Consider the following 20,163-nt stretch of genomic DNA (forward strand, 5'->3'; position numbering starts at 1 on the left):
GGGGGTCGTGCCGCTACCCACCCCAGAGGTCATAGCTAAGCGGAGTTGCCCCAGATGCCCCAACGGCTGACGCACATGCTCATCACATCCTAGAGCAGCCAGACAGCACAGTCAGCAAGGCCCCCAAAATAGCAAACTGCCGTTTAATAAAAAAAAGGTGCTTGGGATTTATCAGCAATTATCTGGTGGCCTTTTGTACAACAAAGACAAAGAACAGAACCTCTTTGACTTGGCATTCACATATTCCAATTTTGCAGCAGGATGGGGAAGATATTAAAAAGCAAAACAGAGCGATAAGAAGAAAAATCATTTAAGGTGTGCTGCAGACCAAAAAAAAAAAAGGCAGCAAGAATGGCTTCTGCAGGGGAATTTTTCTTAAGGAGAGAGACAGAAGTAGAAAGTAATAGAGCGTGCATACAGGGCTGAGGGCGTGAAGCAAGATGAAGGGGAGAAGGATCACGAGGGAGGTGATGAGAGCCGCGTCCTCACGCTATCTGCACTTAATAAATCATCTGCAGGCGAGCAACGTGTCTGGGGATAGCCAGGGTGCTGATTTAAGAGCCGGCGCAAGGGTGGACAACAGTGTGAGCTGCATCTCTACAAAAGGTAGATATGAGCGCACACAAACATATACAGCCCTCTATAAACTCCAGATAGGAACCAAGAATGTCACCAAGTGGTCAGACTGCAGAATAAGTTGGAATGGGCTGTGGTTAGTAATAGGTTTGGGACAAAATAATGATTTCATAATTTATTGTAGCATAATTGTAATTGCTCATGGCATAGTTTTACTACATAGATAGATGAGTTGCAATAAAAATATTAAGTCTTATTCATTTTAATCCATTTGAAGTACATTATTTACAATGTTTCTTCTTTGAGAATTTGGTGTTTTGTGACAATTAATCCAATTTCACAAATTTTGCGCCTAACTGAGTTGTGAATATCTGTTCTCTTCTCTTGTATTTTGATGGCAAACCGAAAAGATTTCGGTCTACAGCAAAAATAAAGGAATTAGCTCGTTAACAGAAACGTATTTGGACACACAGGGAGCGATGAGCGACAGTGTTTCCTCTTCATGGCAGGTTTTTAAGGGTCATGCCTGCAAATAATAATATTGCACTCAGCTGCACAAACAGCCCATGAAAAGGATCTCAAACAAAATACGGCAACAACAAAACTGTCGTGATGGATGCTCTGATTGATGGCGTGGCGACTTTACCTCGTGGTTCTTCTGCCTGTTTTGCCAATTTTCGGAGGGCTGCAGCGAATCCAGAGTGAGCCGACTGGGCAGCTGGGCTTCCATTGGCTACGATGGAGCCATTAAGAGGTGACGGGGTGAGAGGGCTGACCGTCGCCGTTGTACGGGTTGCCGTGGAGATCATTCCTAGGGATGGTGACTTTGGCTCATGGCTCATGCCTGCAAACAAACAGAAGTGACAGAACGATTTTAATATCCAAAGAAGAATTTATGAAAAACTTGCCGAGAACACGAGGAGTGAAATTTAACCATTCATAGGTTCTCACATGAGCAAAAATTAGACATACAGTTGAACGACGACTTTACAAATGAGCAAGACAAAATGGATGGGGGAAAAAAAAAAAAGAACAACACAAAAAGCCGCTTGAGTCTGGAGCTGAGTTTCTGCGACAGCTGCAGAGGAGGGCAATTGGTGGTGTGAGGGCAGCGGGCCATTCATTGTATAGCTTAAGGTCAAAGGTCGGAGGTTACGAGGGCAGGTCGACCTTTCACAGCCAAGAACTAAAAGTCTGGCTGTATGTCTGCTTGAGGTCAAAGTTGAGATAATACACAACGTCTGAGCTGCGTGTGCGCCAACACAATCAAAGCGACCGTGTTAACTATGCATGTTATCACAGTTCACGCATTTATGAGACTTCCTCCAATAGCACAACAGAAAAAGCTGATTTCTCATGTAGGATAGTTGGAAGGGAAGAACGAGTGGGAGGCAGTTCCTTTCCTTCCCGCGCTCATATGTGTGTGTGTGTGTGTGTGTGTGTGTGTGTGTGTGTGTGCGTGCGTGTTGAAAGGTGACACCGCGTTGACAGCCTCTCAGTCAGTGGAATCCCTAAATGCCAGAAGGGCGTGTGATAGCCTTACATGCTCCAACAACACACACACCCACATGCACGCATGCACACACACGAAGGGCAGTTCATACTAGTGTACTTATAAAGCTAGCCCAAAAAATGACCCACTGACATGGAAAATATATATATATATCAATAACTCAATTGTACAAAGGGGATTTATATCAGATGTATTACTCTGGAGGTTGAGCGGGCTATAAATAGATTGTGTCCCCCCCCCCGGAGCCGAGCGGCACGGCACCCTGCATGTGTCTAGCACATACACACACTCAGCAGTGGATTCATAGATGAGGGAGAGCGAGCGAGAGAGACAAACATTCCCAACAGCTCACAGATAGACCTGGCTGTAACCCCCCAGTTACCCGGTGCACTCCATATGAACCCGGTACACAATTAATAATGGAGTCAACAATGACTACTGGCTGAACAATACACACTGCGCCTTTGGGAGAGTGGCAAAGCAGCAATCACACAGACTGCCCTGCCCGGTAATACTACTTAGTGAAGCCCCTTTCTGGCATAGAAATTCCATAAAGGCGGGAGAAGTCAGCGAAGAGTGTAAACGGAAGGTTGATAAATAGATGCGATCAAGACAGAAGGCTGGGGGGGGGGGGGGGGTACACATCAAGCCACATGGTGAAAGGAGACAGACGAGCATAAAGCTTGACAAACAAACACAGAGCCACACATCCGGAGGTCTGGCCCCGGTTCCTGTCTCCCCCCCGCCCCCCAAACAGACTGTGTGGTTGTAGCTCCTTACTGCACAAAGGAGTGGAAGCGCCTGGATCCCCCATGTCTGCATCTTCACATTCAGCCCGCACCAGCGTGCACCGGCGGCCACGGAGAGGACGCGCACCATCTTCCTGCTCGCCTTTGTTGCTCCCTGGCGTCTATCTATCTCCTCTCGCCTGCCTGCCTGTCCGCCTGCTCTCCCTCCCCACTTGCTTTCCCGTCTCTGGCGCTGCCTCTCACAAAGACCGTTTGGAGCTTATCTAACAAAGCAACACACCACACGCGCTGCCTATCTCTCCCCTCCGTGTTCTCGCTCTCTCCCTCTGAGTGAGAAAACAGAAATTCTTAGCCTAGCAGCTGCTGCCATGTCACATGACCCCATTCCCCCCTGCCGCCACCCCACACCACCCATAAACCTCCCTCCTTCACACTCTCCCTCCTCCACCCCTCTCAACCTATAATTCCTTAACCATTTGTAGATACCAGACACAGGCATGCATGGCTTGCCAAGGCGAGCTGGGGGAGGGGGAGAGAGGGAAGATGCACAGCCGTTTGCCACGCCTGACCCCTTTGGCGTGTGTGCCTGAGCTCAATAAATGTGTGTGTGCACAAATTGATGCAATTGGAAACACTAAGGTTTGGTAAATTCCCCTTCTCAGAGAGAAGGAAAGACAAGTTGCAGCTTGTAACGAGCCCTCGAGCACCGAGGAACCACGGTGTTAGGAACATTGCCCACAATGAGCTCAGCTCAATTGACTTTATAGCCATACTTTGTCTGTCATCGCTATTTTGACATTTGCAACAATGGAAAACAGACAAAGAGAGGAACTTCCTCACACCAAACTGTCAATGGTGTATTTACGTGAGACGAAGGTGAGACTAGTGGAGTGTATTGGCTAACTACAAGCGCGGCTTCTGTCCTGTCTGTGCTGCTCTCACTGCAGGGGTGCAAATGGGTCATATTTTAGTGGCTTCCTGCTGCCACTTCTCCTCTTTTCTCAGAAGAGCAAAGGAGCAGGCAGACCGGGGAGATGACAGAGAAAAGGGATTACCTTTGGGGCACAGCTTCACGCTCCCGAGCACGGAGCCAAAGGCCACCTTTTGACAAAGCACTCTTCTGTTCTTCAGGACATGCTCTTGCTCTATCCCCCCATCATAACACACCTCGGCTTGTTCTTATCACAAGGCAACCGCCATCAGAGATCGATGACAGATTGAGTCCGGTGCGGCCAAAATTGTATAACGAAAGCAAAATCATTTCAGTGTGACACCATGGACAAAAACGATAAAAATCACTTTGACTCAGTCTCCCTTGCTACAAGAGTTTTGTTTAACAAGACAACAGTAGGTGCGGGAAAAAAAACATTTACACCGGAGGCGATTATGGTACTCAGACGATGATGACTAACAGCAGTGAGCCAGACTCCCAAGTCGGTCATACTGTACAAGACAAATGGTGGCTCTAGAACCGTCCAGTAGATGGCGTTATCACCCAGTTAACTGGTAAACCTCCACAGGTCCCAGGCCTAGTCTTTTAAATCCAAAGACGTGCAAGACAAGACAAAAGGGCAGCAAACTGATCTAACTGATAGTTCTCTCTCGCTTGCAACCATAAAGAGAGGTGAAGAAACAATATGTTCTGGTGAAGGCAAGATAGTTCAACAGTTGCACTGGCAAGTTGTTAAAAGCAATCTGTTATACGCACTGAGCTTCCTGGTGCTGTTTCGCCCTTGGGGAAAATACAACAAAAGGTCTGAAAAATGGAATGTAGACTGCAGCAAACCACAAACATACACAGACAGACACAGACAGAGAGTCAGAACAGATTGACTGCTAAATGGCATACAGTAAACACACACACTTAACACCCAACAGAGTAAAGCTGATCACTAACCCCACATCAACAAATAAACACACAGGTTTCACAGTTTCAGTGGTTTGATTTTGGATCTCTCTCTCTCCCTCTTTCTCTCTTTTCTCTCTCTTCTCTCTCTCATTCCATCTCCCTCAGCCACACACACAAAATAAATCCTTGTGGCTCCCGTATGCCCCCGCCAGTGGAGAGATAATGCAGTGGCAGCTTTGGCGAGTGGTTAATCTTTAACCAGGAAAGGATTTGCCTAAGCTTGTTAAAACTAGCAGTAGTAGCCCATTGGACTGATCCACCTACCAGCTCGTCTCCGTCAAGTTGAACAAAGCAGGCTTGGAGACGATCGCCTATAACAACTCCAGAAGCATTAATCGTCAATTCGAGAAAGATGATGCCTTTTTTTTTTTTTTTTTAAAAACAAGCTGGTCACTTTGATTTTAGCATCCTCCTCATGCTGGTCACAGAACTGTGGCTGTAATTCACTGACATGTCATATTTGGTGAGGAAGTTAACTAAACGCATATTCAAATCCAACTCCGGGAGATTTAACAATCCAACTATTTGTTGACGTTTCCCACTGTACAGTACTAGCAGAACAAATACACTAAGTGCACTGTACTGGTTCTTCCAGAAACCTGCTTGAGGGGTTTGACTATCAGCAACTTACAGTTTGCAAATGAGCTTTAACGACATGAGTAGAATGCTAATAACACACTGACTTATGTGTTTATTGTGTGTGTGTGTGTGTGTATGTATGCGTGGGAGGCCAGTATTCATTTTGAGATGAAAAAAAATCATATGATAGAATCTGATAGTAATTATATATCTATAAAAAAAAAAAAATTAAAAAGGGGGGTCGCCGGGAAGAACGACAACTTCCATTTGAAGGCCAGTTCAACTCCTTGTCATGGTGAAATTAGCCAGTGTTAAGTAGCTCAGCTGCTCATACGGGAAGGATTTTGGAGTTAGTGTGATGAGAACATGTCATCCGCTATGGCTGACAGTCTTGTTAGCTGTGCTGACAAGGCTGTCCATGGGGGTGGGCATGTCAAAGCCCTCTTACTATAAAAGCCATGGAGAAACACAAGTGATATGGTTCACCTAATCTAGCAGGAGCATGTATAAAGGCCACGGCCGTCTGAATTGCACAAAGCACTTAAAAGGTTACAAGTAGGTGATTCTCGCTCACTCGCTCACTCGCTCACAGCCCAGTCCAACACAGCCCAGCCCAGCCCAACACAGCACCGCACAGCAGGATAAACCTGCTCCAGTGGTTGGTTCCAGGTTTGTTTGACTTCAAAGCCAGAGATGTCAGGGCAATCTACCCTTGAGCGAGAAAGAACGGATGCGCCTGTTTGTGTGTTTGCAAACATGCACACACCTACAAGCGTATATCCGAGCACGTGCACGCCACCTCACCTCATTTGCCTTGTGGCAGAGGCCAAGAAATCATATCAAGGAAATCCTGCAATAGTAGCTTTGTGGCTACCGAGCTGAAGCGCGAGAAGGAAGACAAAGAGTCGGGGTGAGAAAAAAAAGGAAGGGAGGAGTGAAGAATCCGGAAGGCAGCCAGCCAGCATTGCCTGCGTGAGGGCTGTCATTATACAGCAGGCCTCCATTATGCAGCTACAGCGAAGAACAGAGTACATTTCCCTCTGACCTCACTGTCTTTATTACGAGCGTGCACACACACAAACCTACCCACATACACACACAGCGCAAAGGCAATACACACAAAGCTTTACAGTAAGTGTGTGTGCACCTACTCCTTCTCTTGCACTACTTCTAGCCACACTACACACAACCAGAGGCATCACCTCAACCCGCGTGGCAGTAGCTTGCAACTAAAACACAAATCTCAAAAGACGAACTGGCAGCGCTTCCCTCTCGTCTCCCTCCTCTCCCTTTATTCGGAGAAACGTGCATCCACAGAGAGTCTGTGACTTGAGGGGAAGCACGAGCTCGGATGATTTTCTCTCCTCTCTACGTCCGTTACAGCGCCATTTCCTCTGTCTGTTAATTACATGCTGGCCATGGTGGAGGTTGCTGTGTGTGTGCGTGCGTGCGTGCGTTTGTCTGCTTGCATATCATCTAAGGAGTATATAGCTGTGTTCTCGAAGACACCAGCGTGGGCGCGTGACAGCACAGTCTGGTCACGCTTGACAACGCTGCTTAGGGTGCAAGCACACATATGCAGAGTAGACGCACGCACACATACACACACACACTACATGCGCACGCACACACGCGCACACGCACACACACACACACACACACTAAAGCCTTCTGTCTTCTCTGGCTCACAGGGTCCATGCCCCAGGAGTCAAACTGCTATCTATGTGGCTGAGCTCTCTCAGCAGCTTCTTACTGAAGGGGAGACTCAGCCCCCCCCTGCTCCCCTAATGAGGGGCCAGCTTCAGCACCAGCCCAGCTGTTTGGCTGAGAGGAGGCAGGGAGTCCACTTTTGACTCAACCTTCCTCGCCATCGCCATCGTCGCTTCGCTAACCTTGCCTCTGAAGCAACTGCGGCAATGAGCCAGGGGAAAGTGGCAGCGCGGCAAGACATGACAGATGTCGTGCATGAGAGCTCGAAAGCACCAACGAAAGCAAACAAGTAAACAGAAGTACTCCTACGTCATTCTTTAAGCACCTGTGATGCTCTTCAACTTTAGGCGCTACAAACAGCTGCAAGACGCACTTGCCACTACACCCAAATTCCACTTTATTTAGAGTTGTTTTTTTTAAATATATATTTTCCATTTCTACATCCACATATTCAGAATAAGCCTGGGAGATATAAAAATCAATTATTTTGTTTGATATTGAAATCAAAATTATTAAAACAAATGATTATTCAATACTAAGTACTTATTCAACTACCAAAATGAATCTAGTTAAAACTACCATCAGAGCCTCATGCTCATTCATCCAGCTCATAAATTCCCCTTGTCACTAATTTCTTGCAAAACTAAAAGTATGAAAAAAGCACAGCAAATATTTGACAGTAAATATATTTCTATAGAACCATATCTTGTTTTTTTCAATAATATGACTTTCATGTATAGATATGCAATTGCATCATTGAGAAATGGAATTAAGGGCCAATTTATGGCCAGTCTTCAGCTTAAATATGAAGAGAGGTCCTGGTAAATACAAAAACAGATCTACCTGCGCAAACAGCAGCCAGATAACACAAGTAGGCAACACGGACAACACAGAGAGCTCTGTGCAAGAGTTGAGCAAAACACACAATATGACAATCAGCTGATGGCGATGATGTCAGAAGAAGGGGTGTGTGTGTGTGTGTACGTGTTTAAGTGTGTGTTTCAAGTGACAAACAGAGACGCTATGTTGAAGCGAGATAGAGGCAGACACAGATAGAGGGGAAGGAGTGACGATGGTGTGATAACAGCAGAAAAGGCCTTTGCTAAAGAATAGCCTGTAGTGCAATGTTGGGTAACACCAACGGAAACAAACAAGACTGACAGACAAGACGCATACACACACACAAATGGAAAATGCAGAGCACACTCACATTAATAACGGGGAATGAGAAAGAGGCGAGGACAAGTAGTCAAGCACGGTCAGTGCTGAGTGTGTATGATTCCCTTATCTGGTGTGCTCATGTTGCCTGCCCTGTTTGTTTAGCCGCTGCTTATCAGCCTCGACGACAACGGCAGCGGCAGATGCCGGCTAACACAAAACGAAAACGCAATATCTACAGGTATCTAAGGGTTTGCTGTTGTGAATGGGGCAAGAGTCACTCAAGCAAATGGAAATGATTCCATGCGCCTGTTCCCTTAATATGATTTGATGACAGTGAGTCAAACTTGTTTTGTGGTGAGGAAATGTAGTCTATAATTACGTGCAACTATGCAAATGTAGAAATTCAGAAATGAAGTTAACTAAAGTGTATAGAAGAAAGATACATGTTACTTTATAGAATTACTTGGAAAAGTTGGAGCTAAATAAATGCTTGAGCACAACTGCATTCCATCACTTGCCAGGCATTTTATAGCAATACCGTGTGTGACAAGCAAAGTGACACTCTACACTGAGTTGTATGAGCCACGCCTTACCCACATAGGGATGTGTGAGTTTGGTTAGGTGGGGTGACACAAGGACACATCACAGTGTGACAGAGGACCAATAGAGACGGCGCACAACGGCAAGTGAGCACTCAGCGAAACATGGAATCAGAAACCAGAAAAACGATGAAAACAAACCAGCACGCCTTCATGTACAAAAAAGTACAACAGGAACAGGTTTAGTGTTTTACTTTACTTTTTGGTGTGCAATTAGGTTGTGCCTCATTCCTGAGGGTGCTGAAATGTAAATGTCTGTGAGCACGTCAGCAAAATGCCACTTCCAGGTCAATACCAGAAATCATGCTTATACAAAGGTTCGTGAGGGACAGAAAAAAAGCAGATCTTGCTAACATTTCTGTCTCCAAACTATTTCACTAACATGTGACTTGATTGTTGAAATATCCTAACTAACCTAACATTTTTAACACCCCTAAATCTGTAATACAAACCCCAGCATACCTCCAAAATGCCCCAAAATCCCAGACAGAGAAATACAGAGAGGCCAAAAAAAAGTGGCGACACAAGAGCGGGAGAGAGAGAGAAAAAAAGTTGTGTGTGCTGGCCAAGTAAAACCTTCATTTCCTGAACATCCTATAGCGGTTTCTCCACCATCACACAAGCAGACCACATAGCAACCCTACCCTGACACGCGAAGAGTGCCGTCAGCATGCACCACTGCGTGCATACCATCTCAGGATATTGCCTTGTAATGCAAGTCAAATCTAAGCCTTTTCCAGTCAAATATTCTCTATTGAGGAACTATGCAAACTCATGCAAAAGTCCGCTCTCCCTCTACAGTCAGTGCTATTCAAAGCAATCAATGAATGCTGCTGATAAGGAAATGCAAAGCGGGTCACCTTTAACTCCATGGCTTCTTGTGTAAACAGTACAGGGAGCTGCTTGGGACTGTGCTAATCACTCTCCAAACAGCGCCAGGTGCCTTCACCGCAGACGAACTGTCAGCGAGACTCTCCTGAACACAGCTGCCGTATTGCCGCCAGGCGCTTACCGCATTGCTAGGCCACAAACTGCAAAAAAAAACATCTCAACCATGATTACCGAGGAAAGTGCTCAACGACTTCTCTTCAGAAACGTCAATTCTGATCCAACTTTTCATACATCATCTTACAGTCTCATTCTGTGCTCAACTATCAGACGTTCTTTTCAAGTCTGTTACGATAAATCTTGGACAAGTCACTGAACTCCGTTATGTTTCCTTCTGTCAATCGATGCATTTAAATGCACTAGATAAGTAACTATTGAAACCATCGTCAGTGTCATGACTCACGAGGGCCATTTGAGCGCCCCTTTCCCACATTAGCAGTCCCTCGCTTTCATACCAACGTGTGCCGAAAAACACTATTTGTCAAAGCTCATCTTTGCTTTTCGGTTTAGTGACAGTTCAGGTGACAGACAAAAATTTCTTCCATTTGGGCTTATTCAATCAGTGTTTCCATCAGTAAAACAGGAATTCGTCATTGACAGACTGACTGACCTTTCATCAGTACTTGCAGACTGGTCATATCCTGTCTAATGGGCTTTATATGTAATGGATGGTAGCTTTCGTCACATTAGTCAAACCTCACTCTTCAGAATTTTTAAAAGAGGGTGCCGGTTGCCAAGTTAGCAGCCCGGTCTTTAAGCACAACGCTCAGCTGGCTCGACTCCCAATGGGTTGTTGTGATGGTGCACGACCAAGGCCTCGGTGTGGCTGGACGATCCAGGATCACCATTGTTACGAGAGCATCTGATTGGAAACCAAACTCTTCTGCCATGTACTACACAATAAATTGATGAAATATTGGAGCTCACACATTGACGCTGGATGGGTGGTTTTGAACCAGTAAGGTAATAAATCCCAGGGTACATGAAATCTGCATATGAGCAAGCACATTGCCAGGATGAATCAACCACAAGTGTTCCTGACACAATTCCCGCCTCTTCTCACAGACTGAACGCAAACGGATGATCTCTGTAGACATGCTGGTTGATGGTCTGAACAAAAGTGAATGGGGGAAAACCTGTAGTGGGTTTGAAATAATGCCTTTTGTGACCCCAGTCCTGGAAGATTTCTGACACCTTTTAGGGGTGTCAAACTCATTTTGTTCGCTGGCCGCATTGTAGTCATAGCTCCTTTCGGAGTGCCATTATGACCCAAATAAATGTATGAGCACCTCCTATTATATACAGTAAAAGCTCCAAAACAAACTGACAAATAACTCGTTTTTATATCAGATGAGTAAAAACTGGTCAAATATTTAAAAAAAAAGATATTAAAAGTGAAGACAATTAGCAATTCTAGTAATGACACAAATTTGATGCACAATTTGTCCTCGTGGGCCACATAAAATGATGTGGCGGGCCGTATCACGCCCCCGGGACTTGAGTTTGACACCTTATATGCCTTATATTTATAATTTCCTGGATGAAAACAACAACAAGTTTTGCGCATTTTAAGTGAAGCAAACGCAGTGCATTTGTACCTTATTTAGTGGCCGACTGAACTTGCTGGATGGGGGGGGGGTGTGTGTTTGAGCGTTTGTGCGTGTGCGCGAGAGGGCGATGAGTGGCATGTGCGCGCCTCGAGCAGCAGCTGTTGAGCGTGCCCGCGCCTCAAGTGAAGTGAAGGCGCGCGCGTGGGAAGTGATTCAACACGGTTCACCTGCCACGCGCACACACACATACGTGCATAAAACGCAAGTCAACAAACAGGGTCACATCCTTCACTCCAGGGCACCAAATGGTCGCGCGCGCGCTGCATGCGTCAACAGACGCGAGACAGTACAGGGGTTTATTTAAAAGAGCCTCAGCATTGGCGTGCGTTGAGGAAAACCTACTGTACAGTTTATAATTAAGATGAAGTGTCAGTAAAACGAGCCTCGGGCTTGTGTTTTGCATGATAATCACAACAGCGCGACAGAAACTTGAAGTTAATTTAGGTGGGTGTGCTTGCAGGGGGTTCAAGCCTTCAGGCTAATCTGCTTTTTATAAAGGCAATTGTCTGGGACCCAAATAGCACAAGCGCAAAACGCTTCAATCGCTGCTACTGTACCTCCGCTTTTGCTTCCCCTTCCGCACTTTTATGCTTGAACAGCGACTGAAGGCGGTGAAAAGACAGCCGCCGTTGGCTCGATCTCCTTAAGGACTTCCTACACAAGCCTTCGTCGTATACTCGCTTAACACAAACAGCCCCATAATAACCCCATAATAAAAGCTTCCAAACACCACAAGGTTTACACTCACCGCAAACAGCAAGAAAAGGCGCACGCAAGGCTTAATAAATTAATAACTTCCTGCAGTCATCGCTGGAGGGAACGCGGATAGATCCATCCGTCGAGCACTCCGGCTTTTGTTGTCACGCAGGAAGCTCCGGCGCGGAGCTGAGAGGAGAACCGAAGAGAAGGTGGCCGGCTGCAGCGAGCCGGGAGCCGGGAGGTGGGGCTTCCTCGCGGGTGGGGGCCGGACAGACTGACAGACAAGCCAGAGGGGGTGGGGGCATAAGCACCTGCTCCCCCTCCCCTCAGCCACGCCTCCAGTACCCGAAGGACTGACACCCCCCTTCACCTCTACCCTTCTCTGATGGAGTAAAGAGACCATCTTCAACCATTATCAATGGAGTCACTTAATCCAGCATCCAACTCAGTTCAGGGACCAATACAGAATCAACTCATACATTTATATACAGATATGCCTTATGATTCACTGCAATAGTATGAAACCTATGCCCAGGAGCCAGGTATGGCCCACAATATTACGTGTTGTGACCACCAAGTGTCACCATGTTACTTAATCTTTCCTCTTTTCATTTTGGCAGAAAATCTGGATGATTGATTGATCCGATATAATTCATTAGAAACACATTGTGTCTTCTGGTAAATTTGTCGATTTTATTTACCGTTTTTTTCCATGTATAATGCGCCCCCATGTTGTTGATGCTGGAAAAAAGCCTGTACCCATGTATAATACGCACCCAAATTTTGACTCCTACTTAAGTGCGTAAACGTAAAATTATTTCAGAAAAAAGATCATCTTTGGGAACAACCGGATGTTATTCTGCCGGTCAGTATCACTGTGCATGCGCTAGCAAACTCGATAGCGAAGAAATGCTTCGGATTTGTGTAGGGTACATTGTGACAGCAAACGAGCAGGTGATCGAGCAGGTGATCGAGCAAGCGTCTGATACGAGAGCATTGTGTTCGTATGGAGCGTGATTGAAGTAAACAGCAGAGAAGAAAGCGCATCTGTAATGGCGGCCTCTGTATGATATCCGGATAAAAATAAAAAAATAAAAAAAATTAAAAAATTGTACCCATGTATAATGCGCACCCCAGATTTCAGGACAATAAATTAGTTAAATTTTGCGCATTATACATGAGAAAAAACGGTATATGCTAATTGTCATAGAGAGGTGTCACAACGTACTTCAGAGATTTGATATTTTTACAGTTGTAATGAGGGGAAAAAACAAATCAAAACAATCAACACTAACTGTAATGACTGCCTAAACAGTTGCCTTGAATGATGCCATTTACTTAGATACATGCATATTCGATCATGATGATGATAACGATGATGATGAATATTATGCATGATTACATTGGGAGTAGTCATGTCAATCACAAGGGCACAAAAATGAACTGAATAGACTAATTAAATCCCTTAATACCTCCATGAAAGTGAAAAAAAACAACCTGTGACTATTAATTTATTGTAGGCAGACTATAACTGTCGCCTTAACCAATAGCAAAATGCATCCCTATTTTTCAAGAATAATGTTGACCCGGATTGAAAGAAACTTGTGAAATTTAATTGTTATCTTTTGGAGCTTTAAAATCATTGAAGACACTTAGATAAGTGGAATGACTATGTGAGATAAGAATTAATATGGAAATCACGTTTTGATTCAAAGTAAGCTCAGGTGTAAGGAAAACAACCCTTTTGTTTTGTGTAATTAATTGTGGCGCATAATTAATCATGCTGCACATGACAATTCAATGAGCTCACAGAAAGAAAAAGAGGCAATTCAATAATTGTCCACAAGGGGACAGCCACTGACCAAGTGCACACAGTGAAGTCTCAGACGACAAGCCTCCTAAAATCAAGCAAGCCCTTACTGGTTCATCAATGGTCTTACTGTGGATTAGATAGCACCGGCTACACAGATTGCACAATCAAAGCCACTCTTGTAAGCGGTAAAGACAGACTGTTCTTCTGAAGCCAAGGATGGATATTTGGATTAGATCGGCAATGGTTGAGAAGGAGGTAGGATGAGACATTCCTAATTGCATTGGATTAATTCACTCCTGCCACAACCTGCGCAACGACACCCTACTCAATGTCATAGTGCTGAAACTGAGAAGAACAAAAAGCTAGCATTCTTGCCACCACTGATCTTACCTAATGTTACTGCTTTAGATGTCACGACCTTACTCGGGAATGTGTGTATGAATGCACTTGTGCAGTGTGTGGTAATGACCGCGGGTGGTAATGACCGCGGGTCTTGTCTTTCATCCAAGTGCTAGTGTGTCCCTCACCTCTATTTGACCTACCCACCAGTGAGAGGGAAACAGGTATGGTACGGCACAGAGACCCACATCTCTGATTTAACTCGCGCGCCTGTGTACATGCTACCTACAGCTTTTCCGTTACTGATAGAGCTCCCGTCTGTTGATTTAGTCACATTGGCTTGTGTTCAAATGTCTTTTGTGGAATTTATTTTACACCACCCTCCCATTTACCACCAATGGGCTTTTAGCATTGAGTCAATTTTGGTAATTAGTCTTCGCTGTTGGTGATAGGTTACTCATTTACACTCTTGCTAGATTTATGTTTGTCTCACAAAACTGCACTCTTTCCAAAAGTATTCTTTTGAATCTCATTCGATTTTGCTGCTGTACCTAATTCTTGAGACATCTTCGTCCATCATTGTCTACTCTACTCTCTGTTATAGGCCCCTAATATGATTACTTGCTATCCACGCTGCTAACATTCCTCTTTATCTCTGTAGCCTTTACCCCCCTCCAACCCCCCCTGCCCTCTCTCCCCCAGCAGCAGACCTGGCCTAAGGCATCGTTTGCTTAATTTAATAAAAGGACTTAAGCTTCTGAGAGGCTTTTGAAGGATCTGACTGCTGTTACATTCATTACAATCTATCAGCCACTGGAGGCGGAGACAGCATGGAAGAGCCAGTGGAAGAGTGGAGGCTGAAAAAATGGTGTTAATTATTACATTTACACCCATTTATCCTTAGTGAAAATAGTCACCCCCACCTCCGCACACACCCGGGGGGTGGTGGTTTGGGGGGTCCTTCACCTCATTGAGCTGCCTCACCACCTCCATTATGTGGATGACAAGTGGCAGCTCTTTGAGCCTTCACCACGGGGAGTCCGACAAAAACAAAAAGAATATACACTACTCTGGTGTGTGTAAAAAAAGAAAAAAAGTCCACCTGTGGATGTTGAGCATGCAAGAATGCAGGCTTCTATTTTATGTCAAAATCAGACATTGGGTGGGATGTGCACAACAATCACATCAATTAGAAAAGGCGTTTTTTTTTTTTAAAGGATAATAATAACTTTAGCACTGCCATGGAGATATACATACTTGTAACCGCTTTTATTATTGTTGTTGTAGTTTGCTGTTGAATTGCACTGCATCTTTCTGAAAGATGTTTTTAATATCGTGGTTATATTATGAGATTATGAAAATACTGGTCTTTTCATTATGATTCAGCGCATGCCCATATTATACTACAACCACCATAATAAACATTTTAATATTAATACATGGCATGCAGACACCGTCAATCTTAACAGTCATGTCTTTATCCAATAAAGGCAGAGTTCCTGATACAACCTGTTGCTTTTATGTTTTTATATGTAAATGTATATTTGCTCGGCTATGGCTGGGTGACTGGCTGGGCCACAGTGTGTGCTCCACACTCACCCATGGCAGCTAATAGAGGTAATTAACATGCTGATGAGAAGTCGAACCAGCGGCAGGAGGGGAGCTAGGCAGAGTGACAGGTTAAGTAAGGACGTGACTATAGAATAGAAAGCCTTCTATTGATGTTTACCGCCAAAATGAAAGGCTGTATTTGGGCTCCAGTGTACACGAATATCGGGAATTTATTGGAGTCGAATGCCATAATCGGCCTTGAATCTACTTGACATCAGAAATATGCTTCTTCTCTGCCTTCTCCCACCTATGTAAATACATAAAGATGTAGGAACACATGGCGGAAGGTAAAAGAAAGCAGAGCAGGGAAATAAAAGGGAGCCCTGTAGATGGGATGAGGCTAAAGGAAAGGAGTGGGGAGGAGATGTATGGATTGAACGTGTTTGGCTCTGTTCCCTCCTGTCTGCCCATGTGTGCGGGCGCAATAGGGGGAGTGTGCTGAGGCCTATTCACAGACATGGTGGTAATAGGCTGGGGGGAGCCAGGATGTGTCTGAGCCACTGACCTGCCCATTAGCTCTCTCCACTCCGTTAAGCCCTCACATCGATCACCCAGCCGCACGTCATTGATCTGGAAAAACAGGCACACGAGCACCACACACCCTCCGCCTTTCAGTATTGGTGTGCGAGTGCGCATGTGTCTGTGTGTGTGTGAGTGCTTTCTTGCATGCGTGTGAGAGCGATAGAAGATGAGCATACATCCATTGCTTTATGTCCATGGATGAGACCATCACTCGTGATTCCACATACAAAAAGCAGAGAGGGACGTTTAAATAATACATTGTTGTGGCATTTTCTAATTATTCAAATGTATCCCTCATTACAGCCTCATTGCTGTGACAAAATTAACAACGTGCACTCCTCTATTAGCTCTGTGGGTGGCGGCTAATTGTTAGCTGTCAGTGTGAATGTTCTGAGCTCAGCGGCAGCCTTTTGACCCTCCCGATGTCTTGCCCGTGCGCACATAACAGCAATGATCACACACTTACAGATAGCGTGAGTTTAGACAGTATGTTATTTTCAGTCAGATGCAGGAAATGAAGGGTGACGCAAACAGAAGGAGGGTACAGGTAAAGGAGGATCGATACATGATGTGAGAGATGGCGAGAACCAGATGGAGAAGTGGATGCACGTTAGTCAACACAGCAGATGTGATTTCTTGCTTCTTTTAAAGTCATCAGTTTCTCTCAGCTGTTGATATTTTTGCATATGTACCCCATTTAATAAGTGACTCTTAATATGTGAACAAAATATGTGAAGCGCGTCGGCATTCATAATGGAGGGCGGTTCAAGTAATGAAGCCATGCAATTTTATATATATTAATAAAATAGATGGGATTGATCCAAAAATTACACAAACCTTTTCATCAGGCAAAAAGATGACAATATCTAAACTAATTACTGTTCTAATTATGAATTAACAGCAAAGGAAAGTCTCCCTACACACTTCAAATTGAGCTGATGAGTGGGAGTTATGCAAATCAAAACAAAATCGTTTTGAAAATGGGACCTCCTCGTGTGCCCGTTCGACTGATCCTCGATGAAAATTACAAGCATGCAACCGTGCACGGCCTCTCTATTTTGCCACGCTGCACCATGGCATGTGTGCGGGAAATATGCAGTAACAAGCAGACAGAGCGGAAAGGGTGTGCGTTGATGAGCCGGTGTGAGTTCAAGCCCATGCTAATAGGCTAATTGCATTGATTTCTATTTAGCGGCACCCTCTGATGTTATTTACAGCAGTTAACCGAATGAACAAGGCCTTCCTCAGCTCATTTTTTTTTCAAGCTGTGACATGCAACTAAACAATTATCTCCTACCCTCTATCCACACACACCCTTTCCACAACTGACAAATCACATGCATAATTCGTCCAATCATTACAGTCAAGCGTACACGTCTCCGACTGTTTCTAGTATCACACTCCCTCAACTTTTATCAGGCCTGTTGGCAGAGACTCTGAGGCTGTTTGAAGTGGCCATGATGAGCCAGCGCTACTCCTGCATGTGGTGGTCTTGAAGGTGAAGGGTAGCTGTAACAATTGTCAAAGAAAGTCATCGCTTGTGAAAAACTATTTTAGATTGTGTAATCTTAGTTTATATTTATAGCTGCATTTAGTCACAGCAAATATCAGGAAGAAGATTCATTTTACACACAGTCTCACCACTGAACAGGATGGCACTGCATTTGCTATGAAAAAATATGTTACATATATAAAATTACCCACCTGACCGTACATTATATAAGAAGTGAAGATTAAAATAATTAAAACTCTCTACGTATCAAGGAATCGACCAAGCGTTACTATACAAAGTGTTTCAATACTTTTGTCCATATATGTTATACATTTGTGAAGCTCATCACCACATTATGTATGACTCATTGCATTTTCATTGAAGCACTGTGTGGGTGGTATTGTGGCTTGCTATTAACACTACAGAGTAGACGCACGTGCAAGTGTGCGTCACATCGAGTTTGAATGGAACATATGCCGTTGGAGTTCATTCAAAACACAGTGCTGTACATTGCTAACATATTTGAGGACTCTTATTAAATTACATAGTGTAAAACCTTAGGAAACTCCACCCGGGGGATACAGAAGTGTCCTGAGATATAATTTACGTGACTTGCAAGTTTGATCAAATACAAAGCATCCGTCAGCAGATTCTTTATCCTCTGTGAAGAATGACAAATATGACTGGAACTAAGAAAGTCACTAACAGTTGTGAAACTCTTTCATTCTTATGTAAAATGGCCGAGTTGCACACAATAGAAGGAGCCATGAACCAACTGGCAAATTGTTGGATTTTTTGCATTCTATTTCCTGATGTTATTATTTTGATATATTTTAAAGTACAATAATGTATAGAGTTGTATTACCCTATTTCAGTCTGCTCACTTAACCTTGCAGATCTTTAATTTGTTTTATTGAATATTGGGGGTATGAAAACTGTAATTTGAACAACATCTCACCCAAATGCAGCCATTCATTAAATCTGCTTGTGAAATACTGGAAGAATGCGGATAATGAAAAAGTGCTATGATGTCATCAACTATTGTGCTCTAAAAAAAGATACGGTGACATCAATCATTCTGGCACAATAATGAGTGAAGCCTCTCACCCGATTAAGTTGCCAGCTTAGAGACGATACATGAGTAGCTAAGGGGCTTCTAACCTTGCAGTGCGCACACATACATGAATCCTAGAGAGTACCCGTTGAGATGTGCATAGAAAAGTGGTGGATTTCACAAAGATCTTCTATTCTCCTTGTTAGCTTCTCTTTGCCTCGAAGTGCCAACTCATCCCTCCTTTTATAGCTTTGTCAGCCTCCCCCTAAAACACTTTCTTTGGACAGCTGAGGCATGATACATTAGGTGTTTGGTAACACTCTTTACATTCCAAAGCAACATAAGCTATGGCTATGAACATTAGAAACACATTCCAAAGCCAAGAACACACTTCTCACTCCTCCAACACACTTTGCCTGCATGCAGATGGTGCATGTTCAAAGCCAGCAGGCCAGCACTGTGCATGTCAATAATGTGTGTGTGCATGCGTTCTTATCGGTGGCATGTGTGAATAGATGCTCAAGGTCTCACCTGGGGGGGACGTGAAAATTAACACAAGTAAATTTTACTGCCTTCATTTTCATTTTGCTGGTAACAAGACCATCTGCTAACCATCCTGCTCTGCATGGGAAGCAGATAAAAAAAAAAAAAAGTAAGGCTGTGCGGCAATTACTGCCATAGTCCCTTACTGGTAGACTCTCATTGTGCAACGCTGCAACACTCTTTGCTCCACAGTGAGGAGCAGCGATAACGCCTCAAGGCTACGATGCCGCTGCCAGCTTTGAAAGCGCTCCGTATCCCCCTATCTTGCCCTCACTGGTGCTCGTTATTAAAGGGGGGAGCCAGATCAGAGAAGTACAAGGCAGCCAAAAGACTTGCATCCTGAGTCAAGGCTAACACGGGAGGGAGGCACAGGAGCTGCCCTTTACACTTCACCTACACTACAAGAGTCCTGGACAGCTGCCAAATGCCTGTGTCTTGCTCTAACTAACTAAGGACACAAATAATTGTTTTATTAATTAATGTCCTAGGTCCTGTATGTGTGGTATTTTTGTTTACAAGTTTTGTGACCACGTTTGTTACTCAAAGCATTCTTTATTCAAAGCACCTTTGCCCATTGAAATGAATAGAAATGCCAATAATTTGTGCCAGTCTTTGTGTCACCTTGGCTACCGGGGGAATACGATACAGTCAGACGAACATAAACAAAGAAGAGTTTCACAACTAAACGACTCAGTAAGCTGCAAAAATACTCACGAGTTGTTTTTTTGCAGAGGATAAAGAATATATGCGAGTATTGTAATAGCTTAGTGTTTATCTACGTGCTTTATTGCAGCAG

The 20,163-nt window shown here is 44.3% G+C and overlaps 2 protein-coding genes across 2 annotated transcripts in view; both read right to left on the minus strand.

The window, feature by feature from the left end:
* LOC133153022 (cytochrome c oxidase subunit 4 isoform 1, mitochondrial) overlaps positions 1-20,163 on the minus strand; it is a 116,236-nt gene that overhangs the window by 26,047 nt on the left and 70,026 nt on the right. The window lies entirely within an intron of this gene.
* The window catches only part of gse1b (Gse1 coiled-coil protein b), a 137,194-nt gene that overhangs the window by 17,869 nt on the left and 99,162 nt on the right, over positions 1-20,163 (minus strand). Inside the window, exon 3 of the mRNA XM_061277037.1 lies at positions 1,223-1,420. Coding sequence (XP_061133021.1) covers positions 1,223-1,420 — 198 coding nt within the window. The remainder of the gene's footprint in view (positions 1-1,222; positions 1,421-20,163) is intronic.

The sequence above is a fragment of the Syngnathus typhle genome, linkage group LG4, assembly GCF_033458585.1.
Source record: "Syngnathus typhle isolate RoL2023-S1 ecotype Sweden linkage group LG4, RoL_Styp_1.0, whole genome shotgun sequence".
Classification (NCBI taxonomy): Eukaryota; Metazoa; Chordata; class Actinopteri; order Syngnathiformes; family Syngnathidae; genus Syngnathus; species Syngnathus typhle.